Genomic DNA, 15,757 nt, shown 5'->3' with positions numbered 1-15,757 from the left:
TCTTTTTTTTTTTTTTCCCTTGAAGTTCTGCTTTAAAAGAAAAAAAATGAACAAGGGGGAATAAAGTTCCTCTTTAAGGCAGACCATTTAAATTGCACATTTTAACAGACATGCGGTATGTTGTAATGGTGTGAGTCTTACTCCATGGTACCCAACACAATAGTGTGGATGGGCCGTCAGTGTAAATACCAGAGTTTAATGAAATACAAGCACACAGAGATCTTTTTTTCCCAGTGATGGTTTTGTATTAATTCTAACTTTTTTCTCTTCCAGGTGTCTTCCCGGCTTTCGTGCCTTAACATCCCACTGCAAAAATGGACAAGATGACTTTTCCGAAGTTTTCAGCTGTAGAGCTGGTCAATTTTTTCCGCCAAAATGTTCTTACGGCTGCCGAAGCTAAAAACTTTACCAAGGCGGACCTCTATCCTAACCCCAAGGTAAGATTCTGCCCGGCCTGTGGTTTTTAATCCCTACTTAGACCTCATTTGGGTTCTAAGTAGGGATGAGTTTGCGGTTCAAATCAAACCCAAACTCATCTGAACCTGCAAAGTATCTTGTGCCAAAAAAAAATCTTCCTCTTTACCTCAGCAAATTCTTCTGTGTAGACTGTACGGTGCATGGACCTTGCAGTGTACACACTCAGCTTATTTACGGCATCTCTAAGATGCCATGAATGGGTCTGATGCCAAGGAGGATGTGTTCATCCTCATGCTCATGTGCACAGGAGTTGCATCATTAATGGCCAAAGATAATGCCTGGGGACAGAGGATTCATCTCGGTGTTGGGGAAGGGCTCACTTGTATGGTAAGTATGTTGTGAATACTTGTATTATGGCTAAACTCCCCCCAAGCATACTACGGTTTACTATTGCTTTAGATTGTACACTGAGCTGCACATGCACAGTCTACAATTCTGGCAGCTGCTGGTTGCCAGGTTAAATAAACCCAGTGCCAGACCAATAATTTTTTTTTAATTATAGGTATTTATACAGCGCCAACAGTTTACGCAGCGCTTTACATAGTGCACATTCACATCTCTAGGAGTTTGCAATCTAAGGTCCCTATCTCACACGCATGCATACATACTGGGGCAATTTGGAGAGGAGCCAATTAACCTTCCAGGATGTCTTTGGAGTACCCGGAGGAAATCCACGCAAGCACAGGGAGAACATGCAAACTCCTTGCAGATCGTGCCCTAACCAGGGGACCAATCAAAATGGCCGAAGATTCTGCACCCAAATAAAGCCAGCGAGAAGATGTCGGTGAGGAAGCTCGCAGATATTGCATCGCTGGAGGGGAGGTGAGTATAATTTTGCTTTCATTTCTTTCTGAGTCGCTGACATGGAAACGGTATGCAAATAAGGGAAGTTGGAGAGAAGTCAGGAGTCTGTCCTTTTAATACATGTACAGGATAACAAAGAGCAGAGTCGTACTTTGTTTATACAGGTTTCAGCTTATTATAATTTATAAAAATGTTTTTAAAGAATGCTTGACTAACGGATGGCTTCTAATTTACAGCTAGAATGGGTCCAGAAGATCTACATGAGAGTACTGCAGCTAGTGTTCAACATTAAAGTGGAAGACTTTTACATGGTATGAAGCCTTCCATGTTTTGTTACATTTTCGTCTTTAATAAAGATGCTATAGTCAGGATAAGTACATATTCACTTCCAGGAACACTGTTACACAAATTGGGTCTGAATTGACATGAATGATTAAATGTAGGCACTTTGTAGGAGCTTGCCCTTACTTTCACCTATCCTACTTGGTACCCCATTACCCAGGGTGTTCTATAATGAAGATCCTAAATTCACCATGGATAGCCAAACGCTGGCCAACTTCTTTTTCCAGTTGCTGGCCCTACTGTGTGATGGGCAGCCTCAGTTACCAATAGTGAGTTATGGGAGGGCTTCAACCAGCTCTTACAGTATATTTAAACCCTAACAATGACATTTTTCTTATTTGCTCCCTATTGATGTGAAGTTGAATTCCAAAAAAGAAAAAAAGCCTTCAGTGGGGCTGCCACTGCATTCCAAGGGTGAAATGTTTGTTTAGGTCAAGTGTACCAGGGGGAAGGACTTTTTTATTTACCTGATCCCCCCCCGCTCTCAGACTCCAAGATTGGCATTCGCAGCATGCCTATAGCCCTACATTATACAGATGGCAAGGGACAGTACAAGCCGGAGTGTAGGGAAGACGAGGAGAGTGCCGACTGCCAGAGGAGTGGGGATCATGTACGTAAAAATGCTTTACACAATACCATGGACCTAACAAGCATTTAACACTTGCAGTGTGGGGGCATCCCCACTGCAAGGACAAATGTGGGGGGGGGGGGTTCTTCTCCAGAGATGGGCTTTAATATCACATTAAAAACATTTTGTTATATCTGTTCGATAAGTGCAAAATATACCTGTTGATCGCGCCAGAAATCCAGTGAGCTTGGATCCTGCTGCATCCGGATCCCGCTGGACTGTGCATTACATAGCTAGCCAAAAAGTGACCTTTGGAAACTGGGTTTCTACATGGGGGTGCTTTCCAAGTCCAGATCCACTGACATTGCCTCTGTGCTTGCCCTGTCTCTAAAGACTCACTTATTAGGCCAGGCAGGCTGATTGCCAGGAGAGCCCTCATTTTTGTTGGTCACTGGGTGCCACTATGCCCCTTTGACATCATCCATTGGGTGGAGTGTCACACATTCTGCACTCTCTTTCCCATGGTACAGGAAGGAAGCATCTCTCTGTTTCTGCTTGCAAAGAGCCACATTCAGGCTGCTGACCTGCAGTGACTTTGATCACTTCCTACCATCTGACCCTCACCAGCTGCAAGCTGTCCATGTTTTTTGGCTACTCAAAGCTTTGATCACAACTGCTTGCTTTAGTAACGGATTGGGCAAAGCTGCCTCTTCCTCTAGATAGGCAGAGCCTGCTGTCAATCAGTCAGTGGGGTGGACCACGGCAGTATTGTCGGGATCTGTTCCGGCTGTGGCGCTCTCGGCACATATACTGAGTTTTGGGTCCCTGCCAGACGCTGGTCTTCCCATGACCCTAAAGAGAACTATGGGGAAAAAAGGTTACCCCCCCATAGTTCTCTTTTAAGACTTCCTGTATCCCATAATAGACTCTAAGAAAAGGCTTTTACTGGGAGTACAAAAATACTATTTTGCACACCGTGTGTGTGTGTGTGTGTGTTTATTTTTTGTGCTCATTGTACAGTATGCATAATTGTATGTATAAGTAGTTGCAGATTTCTTGTCTCCTAGCTGATGGCTATGTATATGTTTCAGATACCTGTGGATTTGGACATTCCGTACCCTCATCTCGTTGAAGGCTTTGCACCACTGGGTCACATTGTAACACTTATGTAAGTATTTATGCTTGTTACATTTTTTTGTGACGGTAGCTTTTGTACTTGTTTTTCTTAAAATGTATATTCTGCTTTAAAGAATCTATTCTTTTCTTTGCATTAAGGTCACGTCTGCTGCCAATGTGTCGAGTATATGATTTTCACCCATCTGATGTTCTGGATCCCAGTAAGTACATTGCAGTAGTAAACATTCTGGAACGTATTGATAAATCTGGCATTTTTTTTACTTTTTTTTTCCCCCCTCCACATTTAGAAGGCAAGCGCACTCTCACCTTGCTAAGTGGAATTGTCAACTTCCTTCACTTCAGGAATACCCGATTGGAGGTCTACAGTGGATTCTGTATGAGCTATGTAAGAAGAACCATACTCTTCTCCATGATTTCATTTTTTTTGTGGTCTAGACCTATTGCTACAGATTTCATTTACGCTAAAATGTTAAACATTCTCTGCAGAAATCTGCTTTGGACAGCATGAACCAGCAGCAGAGGGTCATTCAAGAGTTGGAAGCTAAAAAAGAGAAACTTGCGTAAGTTTTGCTGAATTTCATTTCTGTTCATTATGATTTGCCTCTTAAGCTGGCCATACACCTTACAATTATCTGCAGATTTTCTATGGTCAGATGGAAAAGGTGCATCAGATTCCTCCATCTACACTTAACTGCGTGGATGGAGTAATCTCCACCTGGGCCAAGCTTCCGTAATCTTGCTAGTCAGCTCTCAAAACACCTGAATAATGCCTGCATCCAAACCGATTGTTCAGGTATTTTGAAAAGACAGCGGGGCTGACTAGCAAGATACTGAAGCTTGGCCCAGTGGGAGATTGCTTTATCCACACAGCTTAGCATAGATGGAGGAATCTGTTGCACTTTTTCCATCTGACCACAGAAAATCTGCAGATAATTGTAAGGTGTATGGGCAGCTTTAGAATGCAACTTTTGAAAATACAGAGCAACGTGGAAGGGTACCCGTAAAGTGACACTAAACTCAGGCGGTAAAACTTAAAATTGCATTCATGTAACTTTTTAAAGTGATATTAAAGTCGAAAGGTTTTTAAGCTATTTCATTTGGAATTTTGTTGTTGTGAACTTCAGATCTATACATGAGCAATAAATTGTGCATGCTTTTACTGAAAGTTTCAATGATTTAATACATTTTACTCTTAGGACTATCCCACCTGAACAACAAGCAGAATTCAAAATGCTTTCCAGTGATATCCATGACTTGCAACAGACTTTAACTCAGGAATGTCGCGCTAAGGATGTAAGTAACCCGCAATATTTACATTTGTATTTAACCTCCTAGTTTTATAGAGAAATCTAGACAAAGCTTGACTGTGCGCTGTTAAATGCTCTTTTCGCTGTATGCACCTTGTTTTTTTTATGATGCGTTTTGAAACAATATTTTTCCTCCTTTTTTAGATGGCTTTCCAGGAAAAATTATCCCAGAAAAAAGTAGAACTTGCAGAGAAGACCAAAAAACTGGTAAGTAAAAGCTTGTTAAGTTATGGTAGAACTCCAGGCAAACTGAAAATAAACCCCCAAACGCAACACTGTTTGCAAAACACCTGCTTGCCTGATTTTTAATTTTGCTCCATGTTTCATTTCTATGGTGCCTTGTTCAGGCGCTCTGCTGCTGGCTCTGGACTGATCCATCAGAACTTTGGATCTGTCCAGTCTGCCTTTGTCTTATGCTGTTGACAATGTGCTCAACATCAAGACTTTGGACCTTCTCAGGCTACCCTTCTCTTTACACTGTTGGCCACTGTATATGCTGGACTTGAAGCCAGCTAGGAAGTATTTTACATACCCAGCACTATGTAACAAGTCAATGACAAAAGTCAGACTCTTGATTCCAAGTTATTGTCTGCAAGGCAATGTTGCAGAGTTAGATTTTGAGAAACTATATTTAGTTTTTTTGGCCAGCCTTATAATGCTAGATCTGGCACTTAAAGTGTATGTAAAGCCTAACCTTGTACTTCTTTTGCTGCCCTTTGTTTTGGTAAATATACAATTGAAAGCACTTTGCACTTCTTGAACAGATAAAACAAGGAAATACTTGCAGAAATTCAGAGCTGTCCTTTGCATACTGCCTGTAATATCTCCAGGAATCTAAGTAGTCCTCCCAGTTCTCATCTTGGACTACAGCTACCTATATTCTCTATGCTGAAGAGATGGAGGGATTCAGTAGTTTAGCGAAAGGCAGCTGGACAGGGCTAACACCATTCCTTTTCATTTCAGTACCCCAAAATGTTGTGTATTGTCAGCCCATAATTAGAAATTAAGAGCAATATGTATTTCTCGCAAATAGGCATTTTCTGTACTTGCAGGGGCCTTATGGTGATAAAATATGATGGAAGGTGCATGTATTGCAGAGCTATGCTGGATTTTTTTTTTTTTCTGACATACACTTAAAGTGGACTTTTACCCCCTTTCTCTAAAATCACATCAGCATGCAGCTCTGCATGCTGATATGAAATCTTACATTCATTAGTTTAACATATTTTTCTTTTACCTGCAATTTAGTGTTTTACCACTTCCTGGTCCTCTTGGGCATTAGTGATGTAATGCTCCCAAGCGTTGCATCCTCGGAAGTATAGGTACACCGAAATTAAATGTTGAAACTGAAAATAAGTCAGGCCAACACCAAAATTAAAAAAAGAAAAAAAAATTTTTTTTTAGTTTTTTTCTAAACTTAATGTTTTGGGTTTTTTTTTTGCTTTTTAAAAAAAAAAAACTTTACTGCTGGGGGCTTTGGGGATATATTAGGGGTCTAAACAGACGCCTGATAGTTCCCTTTTACAATAGAAAAAGAGATTGAGGACAAGGGAGTCCTCAAACCCTTTTTCTGCAGCCCCAGCACTGAATGAACAGGAATCCATTATACTGTACAGAGTGTTCCTGTTCATAACTTGTGACTGTAGTATGAATTGCTATGTACACAATCATGAATGAATAGGAAGTGATGTAGATTTACTTCCCTTTCATTCATAACTTGTGCACAGTAGGAGTTACTATGTCCAATTATTTACAAACATTCAGCGATCGCTGACTGCTTTTACCGCTCTCCATCCTGGATTGGCTGTCACGGGAGGCCGACTCGGCAGCCACTGGCTCGGCCTCATTTGACAGCTGTCTCTGCTCACACAACGCTCTCCTCATCTGTTACAGGAGGCTGAGCGGTGGGGGAGAAGAGCTCCTCCTGTGACATGCTGACAGCGCTCCCCGCTACGCCTCCTGACAGTTTCTCTCTTCCCCGCTGGACGCTGTGTCAGAGGGGACACTGAGCAGAGCACAGCGGGGAGGAGAGAAACTGGAGGCACCGCAATTTCGGCTGAAAGATGGCACTTTCAGCATTTTGCCCAAAGTGCCATTTTCGGCTGATCTGTTTCGGCGGTTGAACTTTCGGTGCATCCCTACTCGGAAAGGTTACATCACAGCATATTGCTTGGAAATCTCATCTGTAATCTCATGAGGTCTCGGGGAAAGGCATTTTCCTCCCCTGAGATGATGTGCATGGGCACATGTCCTAGTCACATGTGCCAGAGTTCCAGGAAGTAAAGAGATAAATATATAGATTTATATTTTTATGAATAAAGTTAATTGAGAAGAATGGGGAGTAAAAGAGAAATAAGGTATGCAAAGAAAGCCGGCAATTATCTAGAAGTAGATTGTCATTGCTAAACATTTCTAATGGTGTCTTTGTTGTTATTTCAAAGATATGGGTAAAGGTCCGCTTTAAATATCCCTGTACTCTTCCAGGACGTTGCATGAAACACTTGTCCCAAAAGACTGGTGGATAGAGTTTCTAGTTGGTCTAACTCCTGATTTCCCCAGTCGTCTTCCAGGACAGCAGGGGTTTCATGTACTGTCCTTGCAGATTTCAGGAAATGTAGTTATCAGGAAGAAAAGTGCATTTGTACAGTCAGAAGACTGAAATAGATTGTGATCACTTTAAAAAAAAATTTGTGCGGCTTATGTAGTTCCCAAAGAAAAATATTCGAATTTGGGTTCTGTTGTGGAATAACTTGTATGCTGTATACTGCTTGATAAAAAAAACTGTTGTGAGTTCATCTGATTTAAAGCAATTTCTTGTAACATAGAACCAATATAAGCTCGCTATTGCTACAATGAAGGAGGAGCAGGAGCGCATGAAATCCCAAATTGTGGAATCGCCAGAACAACGTAAAAATAAAACTGAGAGGATGAAGGAAAATGTCCACAGATTGAAACAAGCCAGGGTAAGACTTCAGATCCACTAACGGTGGGAAGGATATATATACGGTACTTTCATTGTGATACATTGCGTTAAGCCGGACTAAATCCAGTGCAAGTGAAAGCTTAATTGAATCCATGAGTTTTGACTCTCGGAATTCTATCATTTATATTTGAAAATTGTGCACATACGGGTTTTCTTTATTTTATTTTCATGGATATATCTCCAGACAAAGTTTGAGGCTCTGACCACAGTCTTATTATTATTATTATTATTATTATACAGGTTTTATATAGCGCCAACAGTTTGTGCAGCTCTTTACAAAATTGGGGGATATCAAAATAGGGAATATCTCTCCAATTTGGACATGCTCATAATAAAATCAGTCTCTCGATTCACGATATTTGTATACAATTCTGGGGGGATTCATTCTAACCTTTGCAACAGATGTTTGGCATTACTGTTATAGGAAGTGTGACGCATGTAAACCTTGCAACCATTTCACTGCTTTTTTCCGACATGGGACAGATTCAAGTAGTTCTTGTTTGCAACAAGTACAACAAATACCGGCAGATAAGAAAAATGGAGGTAAATAAGACAAATTTAATTTTGGAGTACTAAGGCTGTGAGCCCACCCCTGCACTGGTTGCTAGAACGCTATCGGCAGCACAGCATCCTCGTTTGCTATGACATTGTTTGCTGCACAGCTCCTTTGTTGCTAACACAATGTGGAGCTGACTGCATCATGGCAACCAAGGACGTTGTGCAGTTGACCGCATCATGGCAACCAAGGACTCTGTGCAGCCGACCGCATCATAGCAATCAAGGATGCTGTGTGGCCTGGGGGCTGAACATGCACTGAGGACGGTGTGTCTGCAGTATAATCACTCTGGCTGCTTTAGTGCTGCCCCATCCCTGCCCCCACCGTTCCTCCATTTGACAAATTGTTGTAGCAGTTTCCAACAGGTAGGTGAATTTGTCAAAGGCACTGAAATATGCCTTTCAGAAGTGTAATCCAATTCTAACCTGTCTGCAACACTCTATGCATTACAAGGTCTATGTCTGACTGGAGAATCTATATTAGGGGTGGGCAAACTCCAGCCAGCCCCCCAGCTGTGTTGAAACTACAAATCCCATTATGCATCTATCTCTGGGAGTCGTGGCTGTGAGAATCTTGCAGTGCCTCATGGGATTTGTAGTTCCACAACAGCTCTAGAGCTGGAGTTTGCCCACCCCTGATCTTCTTCTGATATTCTTTCCCTATGGGTTCCTATATATGTTTACTAGATGTTGCAATAAAACTCTATTTTTGATTTGTTTTCCTCTTTACAGCTAGAAACCATAGAAAAGTATGAACATTACCGGGAGAGGGTGACCTTGGCTGGTTTGTGGCAACCAGACATACAAGCTTCTAATAAGAAGTTGCATAGCATTGAGGCCAACCTGGAAACGTATAAGAAGATTCGGGAGGAGGTACCTTGTTTTATCTGTATAGCTTATATACACCTAAACATATGTACACAGCTTTGTGTATCCATTTAAACCAAGCTGTATTCCCTTCTTTGTAACACACATTAGTCACTATTCCTGTTTTCCAGATTCGACAAGAGGAAGAACAGAATGTAAAGGAGAACCTGGATCTGAAGTCCATATCATCAGAAGAGACTCAATTAAAAAGAACTATTCTCATGAAAAAGGAGAAGCTTGCAAAAACGGATATTAAAAACCAGAAGAAACAAGAGGACTTTGAGCAGAGAAAGAAAGAAATTTTGGAGTAAGTTTGGCTTTTATCCAGTGAGCTGGAAATCTTAATTTTACTGGCTTTCATCTGTCTTCAAAGCGCACCTAGGTATTACTAATACATATACTGCTGTGAGTCGGGAAGACAGGAGCTAGACACTGTGCTTTGTTCCTCTAGTGCTAAAGGTTTTGTTATATTTTTTTTGAAGTGTCATATTTCAAGAGAAATGCTAATGGTTTTGGGTCAGTTTTATTGTTTTGTAAAGTGGTGTCGTGTTATGTTATTTGATATACAAGGTGGGATTAAAGTAGAACTGAACCCAAAAATGTTTTGAGTCCTCTCTGCTTCCTGATTGGTTAGGAAGCCAGGCTGTCTAGGAACAAGTGAACCTGGGAGGCGGATCATTACGCGTCGCCGGCTTCCTGATTGACTAAGAAGCTGGCTTCACTTGTTCCTAGGCAGCCTGGCTTCCTAACCAATCAATAAACTGGGTGGCACGTCATCACTCGCCATCCTGATTGGTCAGGAAGCCGGCGTTCTTTCGCTAGAACACCGGCTTCACAGGCAATCAACAAGCCGGGCGACGGGTCATGATCCGCGACCGACTTCCTGATAATCGGGACACACGGCACCCGTATCTGTATTCGATACTGAAAAACCGGTACCGGTGCATCCCTAGGTATAACCCCTGTCGGCCATCTATGTCCTATTGGGGAGATTTGCCTTCACTTCCTGTGGGATAGCCACATCCTTCCAAAGAGGGAAATTCCTGGTGGTCAGCAGGGTCACCAGAACTATTGTCACAATTGGAAGATTTCCAATCTATTCCTGTTCTGACAAACATGCCTATTTTGGGATTTTCTTTCAGTGATCACAATCACCAGGACAATTAGAGAGGTTGAATCTCCCTAATGGGTGCACAGACCGCAATCAAAATCTGACCGGTGTTCTAATCTCTATCCCAAAAAAAAAAAAACAGTTTAGACTTCAGTTGCAGTTTAAGTCGCTGCTTGTTGTCATGTGTGTAAATTGCAGCTTGAGTTATTGAGATATGTAAACAGGCTTTTTACAACGGGAGGTAAAAAGAGGCTAGAAAAACATAATTACTCAACCTGCTGGCTGCATATGAGAACGTAAAATATTCATATACGATATTTCATATTTACCCTGTATTTTTATATGTATTCTTTATTCCTGACTAGGTGCAGATAAATATCCACCATACCTTCCCTTCAAGATCATTCCCATGTCTCATCATGTTATGCCAAAGGTAGGCAACCTTGGCATTCCAACTGTAGTAAAACTACAAATCCTGTCATTTCCTTGCCTCTGGGACTCATTCCTGTGACTGTCAGTCTTGCAATACCTCATTGGACTTGTAGTTCCACAACAGCTGGAGTGCCGAGGTTGCCTATCCCTGTTTTATGCATTTATCAGGTCTAAGTCACTGGAAGCCATGTACTGTCTGTGTTGCTGAGATTTACTCTCCATAGCTCTTGAGAGGGGATGCTGAGTTATGGCACTGATATACAGGCAGCTACTGGAGAGAGAAGTTGCAGATATGCTGTAATATATTAGTTATGATATGCTTTAACCCCTTTCCCTGCCAGTACTGTATCGCTTACGACGCTGGCCGACAGGCCCCTGTTTACCCGTGTAAAGCCAACTGTCGGGCGTGTCTGCAGTCCCATTGAAAATAATGGCGCCCCAGAATGTGGGGAGGCTTTGTTTATGCGATCGAGTCCGTTCATGGCACGGGACTGTGCGATGAATGCAATGGAAGGTGTAAACAGGCTCTAAATGTTAGTGAGCTGCAGCAGAGCAATATCATGCCCCCTGTTCTGCCAGGCAGGGCTGTGCTGTGTAAATCTTAGGACTGGATAGACAGGCCATACAAATCCTTTGGCAGGTAAAATTGCTTTCTTATAGGTGTCCTCTTCTGTGCAGTTAGCAGTTTGCCTGGAGTTCAGTGTTTTAATATACTTTGCCCTTGTATAACATTGCCTTCATTGGACCCATCTGTCTCCTATTACACAGGATCTGTAGTCGTGTCCAAGATAAGAGACAGGCTATGGTTGGGCGTGTGTCACATGTTCTTCAAGAAATACAGCAGATCAAAAGCAAGAAAGAACAGGTCCTTGAAAGAGCAGAAGAAGAAAAAAAGAAATGTCAGGTATGTTCTAGCGTTGCTGGGGTGTCAGCCTTGACTCCAGCTTCATTGCAATTCTGTACTTTGGCTATAAATGCTTGTATTCCCACTCTTGCACTCAGATTTCAGAAACCCCCACTATATGTTATGTGTTCCCATTCACATGGCATACCTAAAGATAGAAAAGAAAGATAATGCTGCTCCTTCTCAGTATTTACCAAGTTCAGAGAGAGACCAGATGCTCAACCGTGGAGCTCGCCCTCAATCTCCGTATATCCAGTCAGTATATCCCAAAGAGCTGCACTCTGGTGCCATAACTCCAATGAAAACAACTTTATTGACTTCAACATGATACCGCTCAGCCCCTCTCAAGGTCTGCTCCGCTCAAATACACTATATTGCCAAAAGTATTGGGACGCCTGCCTTTACACGCACATTAACTTTAATGGCATCCCAGTCTTAGTCCGCAGGGTTCAATACTGAGTTGGCCCACCCTTTGCTGCTATAACAGCTTCAACTCTTCTGGGAAGGCATCTACAAGGTTTAGGTGTGTCTATGGGAATGTTTGACCATTCTTCCAGAAGCGCATTTGTGAGGTCAGGTACTTATGTTGGACCTGAAGGCCGTGCTCACGGTCTCCGCTCTAATTCATCCCAAAGGTGAAAAATGTTAGAGCAAAGCAGACCTTGAGAGGGACTGATCGGTATATTGTAGCAGCCATAAAGGTGTTTTTATTGGAGTTATGTCATCGGAGTGCGGCTCTTGGGAATTAACAGACTGGGGACAGAGCGAGTTTCCCCTCTTTAATATACAATACAGAAGCAACTTCTAGAGATTAGCCAGCACAGTACACACAGGGTTAATTTAGGGTAAACAACTCCCCGACCCCCTTGCACAACAGTGGAAAATTCCTTCATGGAGTTTTCAGTAATGAGCAAGTAAAATGTAAGCAGCACTGTTTTAATACAGTTACATTTTTAAGTTCTGCTATGTGAATGGGAACATGTAACAAATATAAAGTAGGTGTTATCCCAATTTGGCTCCAAAAGTAGAAATACACTTTAGACAAACCCGCTGTGCTACAGAAAGGAAATGCTGAGGGAAGCCAGAGATCAAGCTGTAGATAAGAGCCATCCAGGCTCTCAAATGACAGGAGGTATACAAGAATGACTGTGAGGAATAAGACAAGAGCAGGGAAGTTGAAGTCCTTGCCAACTGCTCACTGCTGCTTCCTAAGGGGTTACAGACATAATGAGAATACGATGATTTTCTCTATAGTTGTCCTTTTTAATCCTCTGTAATTACTGGTATCCTTATTTTCTGGATGAACCTCATTCTAAGCCTGTAGACATGCATGCCAATGTCTTCACTGCCTTCAAATACACCCTCTATAGTTATCACAGAGGGAGGTTTACTGAATCATGTGGCAAGAAACGCTATAACACACTTGCTGAATTTGTGATGGATTTTATAACCTTTTAAAAGGATAATTTTTGCAGATCTTCTTTGTGTGTGTTTTTTTTTTTTTCTTTTTTTGTGCACTTGTTTCATTGATGGCACTAGCTGCTCATTGGATGATTGACCCACGGTCACGTATTGCACTTTTTTAAAAAAAATAGGACAATTGTAACTTTTTTTTTTTTTTTTAAACTGCTTCGCATATTAGATATGAAAATAGTAAAAGATTCCCCATCATTTTAGCATTATTTTGTTAGTGTGTGTCCAGGAATGACTAACTTCCCTCGCCCCCTTTTAGACTATCTTCCAGCCTTTTGTTTTCTTTCACCTTGTTCCCATAGCAAGACATAGCTTTCATTACTCCCCCAAATTCTTGCAGGAGCTACTGCTGAGCTCCCTTTTGACAAAGGAAATTCTGAGGGATGTTCCCATGCCAAGTGCCTTTCCTCTGCACACATTGTGTGGGCTTTATCTTGGGAGTCAAGGCAGCAGCATTGTGTTGCTGGGAAATAAATAAATGGATAGATCAGTGTATGCAGGCAGAGTGGGGATGGGCAGAGTTCTGTAGTCCCAGCAGGCAGGGGTGACTTGGCTCCTTGGGATTTCAGTCCAGCAAAAGCAATGTCGTCTGCCCAAAAAGGAAATTAGACACGCACTAGAATTCACGGGGAAATTGTATTTTTATTGTAGAGATGTACTAAAAAAAATTTTTTTTTTTTATTACCCTGATATGTACTTTTGAACCTGAACAGATTCTGCTGTGCACTGCTCCCTCTGACCTATAGTCTGTTGACCACATCAGATTTTAGGTCCTTTCTCTCTGGAATTTGTTCTTATGCCACTAGTTTTGGTGTGTTCTGGATGATCAACGTCTCACTGTCTTAGTTTTTGGATTCCCATCTGTGTGGAGTCATTCCCCTCTGGCAATAATCTTCTCCATCCTGGTCTAAAGCATGAGTTTGATCTTCCTTGCTCTCGGTTATGTTGGCAGGTTTCTCTATTCAGATTCGGCATTGGTGCTTCAAGTGGCTCCTGGGCTTCAGGCAGTCATCACTCCTAATAATGAGGCCTGCTAGCGTTTTTTTGTTCTGCTTTGCCCACCCCTAAAATAGACTGCTTTTGGATGTCTGAACTGTATCTGAAATTCTGTGTCTTTTAATTGACGGAAAACAAAATAGGATTTTTGTATTTATTGTAAAATCCATTTCTTGAAATTTGAGGGACACAGCTTTACCACTAAAATAAGGCATGCTGGATAGAGGAGGAATATACTGTGCGCTGGCTTGCGATTTATGTTTGCCAATACCATATGCAACAGTATATCCCGACTATCTAAATTCCTGTGCCCCTCAATGGACTCCCAAAAATGGACTTTACGAGAAGTACAAAAATTCCATGTTTGTTGCTTGAAAGCAACAGATTTGTGAAGGCCACTCTTGTATATCAAATTTGCTAGTCCCAAAAGGTGCATGTGCCTGTGAGACCTGTCTTCCATAGTTTCCATAAAACACCAGCAACCATTTTAAGAGGAACTCCTGGCAAAAAGTGAAGACCTTGAACTGCTAACACCATTACACTGCAGCTGTGCTAAAGTGATGTAGTGTTTTATTTACCCCCTAAAATCAAGTGTTTTATAGAAATCCCACAAAGACTAATTTAGTGGGCATCTCACACAGCTTCTGGATGTGATTGTAACCTCTTAATTTTGTGTTGTACCACCTCCTTTCATGCTTTTGTGTGTGGACCAAACTTGGTCCACACACAAAAGCACATACTCTCTGTACATCCACCTGATTTTCATAATGATTTCATAGATGAAGCTGATCGCATAACAGCCAATCAGTTAACTTTTGTGGGAAACGCAAACCAAGGAATCTAGTTCTGCATGCATCTTTATTGTTGAAGATTTTTAGGTTTTCTAATTTACATTGGTATTGGTTGATTGAACTTGGGTTGCTTAATCTCTTCTACTGGCTTCTTCAGGATGTTGTGGCAAGCTTCAAAACTGCACTAGAGAAATACCATGACAATCTCCAAAAGACATTTGATCGCAGCGCTGAGCGAAAACGAGAGAAATTGGCCAAGCTGAATAGGCGGCGCCGAAGATAAATTTGAACGCACAACTTCTTGTCTTTTTGTGTGTAACTTTTTTATATGTTTGTTATTTATAAATAGAATACATTTTTGGAGTGCAAAACTGTAGTATGCCATGTCTCCTCTGTTGAATTTTACACAATATTGTAGGGATGCACCGATACAGTACAAGTACCGATACTTTTCCAGCTACAAGACTAGACTAGAGAAAAATTGAAAATTTTAGGAGGCGGCTGTCATTTGTAAGGAGCACACGGAGCTCCTGGGATTTGTACATCTCTGTTTTAATGTATAATATTGTTTTTATAAATAAAGGGATGCACCGATACCAGTTTTGCGAGTACTGGTACTTGCCCAAGTACTTACAAGTACGAGTACTGATACATTTTTGTTTATTGATTCAGGACAGTGGTGGAACACCAGAGCTAGGTCCCAGCTGCAATCCTGGTAGTTCTCGTGAAAATGCCAAGTATCGGTGCATCCCTACAATATTGTATACGGGCACTCAATTCTTTTTAACCAGGGCACCGCATTTCTTCACTCACCTCTCACCATTTTCCTGCATATAGTTAGATAATTCTGCAAAACTGGATTGAAACTTCCACTAACCCTATCTGGTCTAATCCTACTTTGCCTGAGTTTGTAACTATTCTGAATATGCAACATTGGTCCTCTTTTTGGCATAAAATATAATGATCAACTTTTCTTTTCTGGTGAAATTAAGTTGATTTGTCACATTCTG

The 15,757-nt window shown here is 41.5% G+C and overlaps 1 protein-coding gene across 1 annotated transcript in view; it reads left to right on the top strand.

Moving 5' to 3' along the window:
* Positions 1-15,030, top strand: part of NUF2 (NUF2, NDC80 kinetochore complex component) — a 16,818-nt gene extending 1,788 nt beyond the window's left edge. Inside the window, exons 2-14 of the mRNA XM_018559053.1 lie at positions 274-437; positions 1,518-1,592; positions 3,283-3,359; positions 3,467-3,528; positions 3,616-3,713; positions 3,815-3,888; positions 4,525-4,621; positions 4,780-4,842; positions 7,461-7,598; positions 8,906-9,046; positions 9,172-9,347; positions 11,352-11,487; positions 14,905-15,030. Of these exons, the coding sequence (XP_018414555.1) occupies positions 315-437; positions 1,518-1,592; positions 3,283-3,359; positions 3,467-3,528; positions 3,616-3,713; positions 3,815-3,888; positions 4,525-4,621; positions 4,780-4,842; positions 7,461-7,598; positions 8,906-9,046; positions 9,172-9,347; positions 11,352-11,487; positions 14,905-15,030 (1,386 nt within the window). The 5' untranslated portion in view covers positions 274-314. The remainder of the gene's footprint in view (positions 1-273; positions 438-1,517; positions 1,593-3,282; positions 3,360-3,466; positions 3,529-3,615; positions 3,714-3,814; positions 3,889-4,524; positions 4,622-4,779; positions 4,843-7,460; positions 7,599-8,905; positions 9,047-9,171; positions 9,348-11,351; positions 11,488-14,904) is intronic.
* Positions 15,031-15,757: the final 727 nt, after the last annotated feature.

The sequence above is a fragment of the Nanorana parkeri genome, unplaced genomic scaffold (assembly GCF_000935625.1).
Source record: "Nanorana parkeri isolate BGI_ZX_2015 unplaced genomic scaffold, ASM93562v1 scaffold378, whole genome shotgun sequence".
Taxonomy (NCBI): domain Eukaryota; kingdom Metazoa; phylum Chordata; class Amphibia; order Anura; family Dicroglossidae; genus Nanorana; species Nanorana parkeri.
This window is presented reverse-complemented; position numbering and strand designations above follow the sequence as displayed.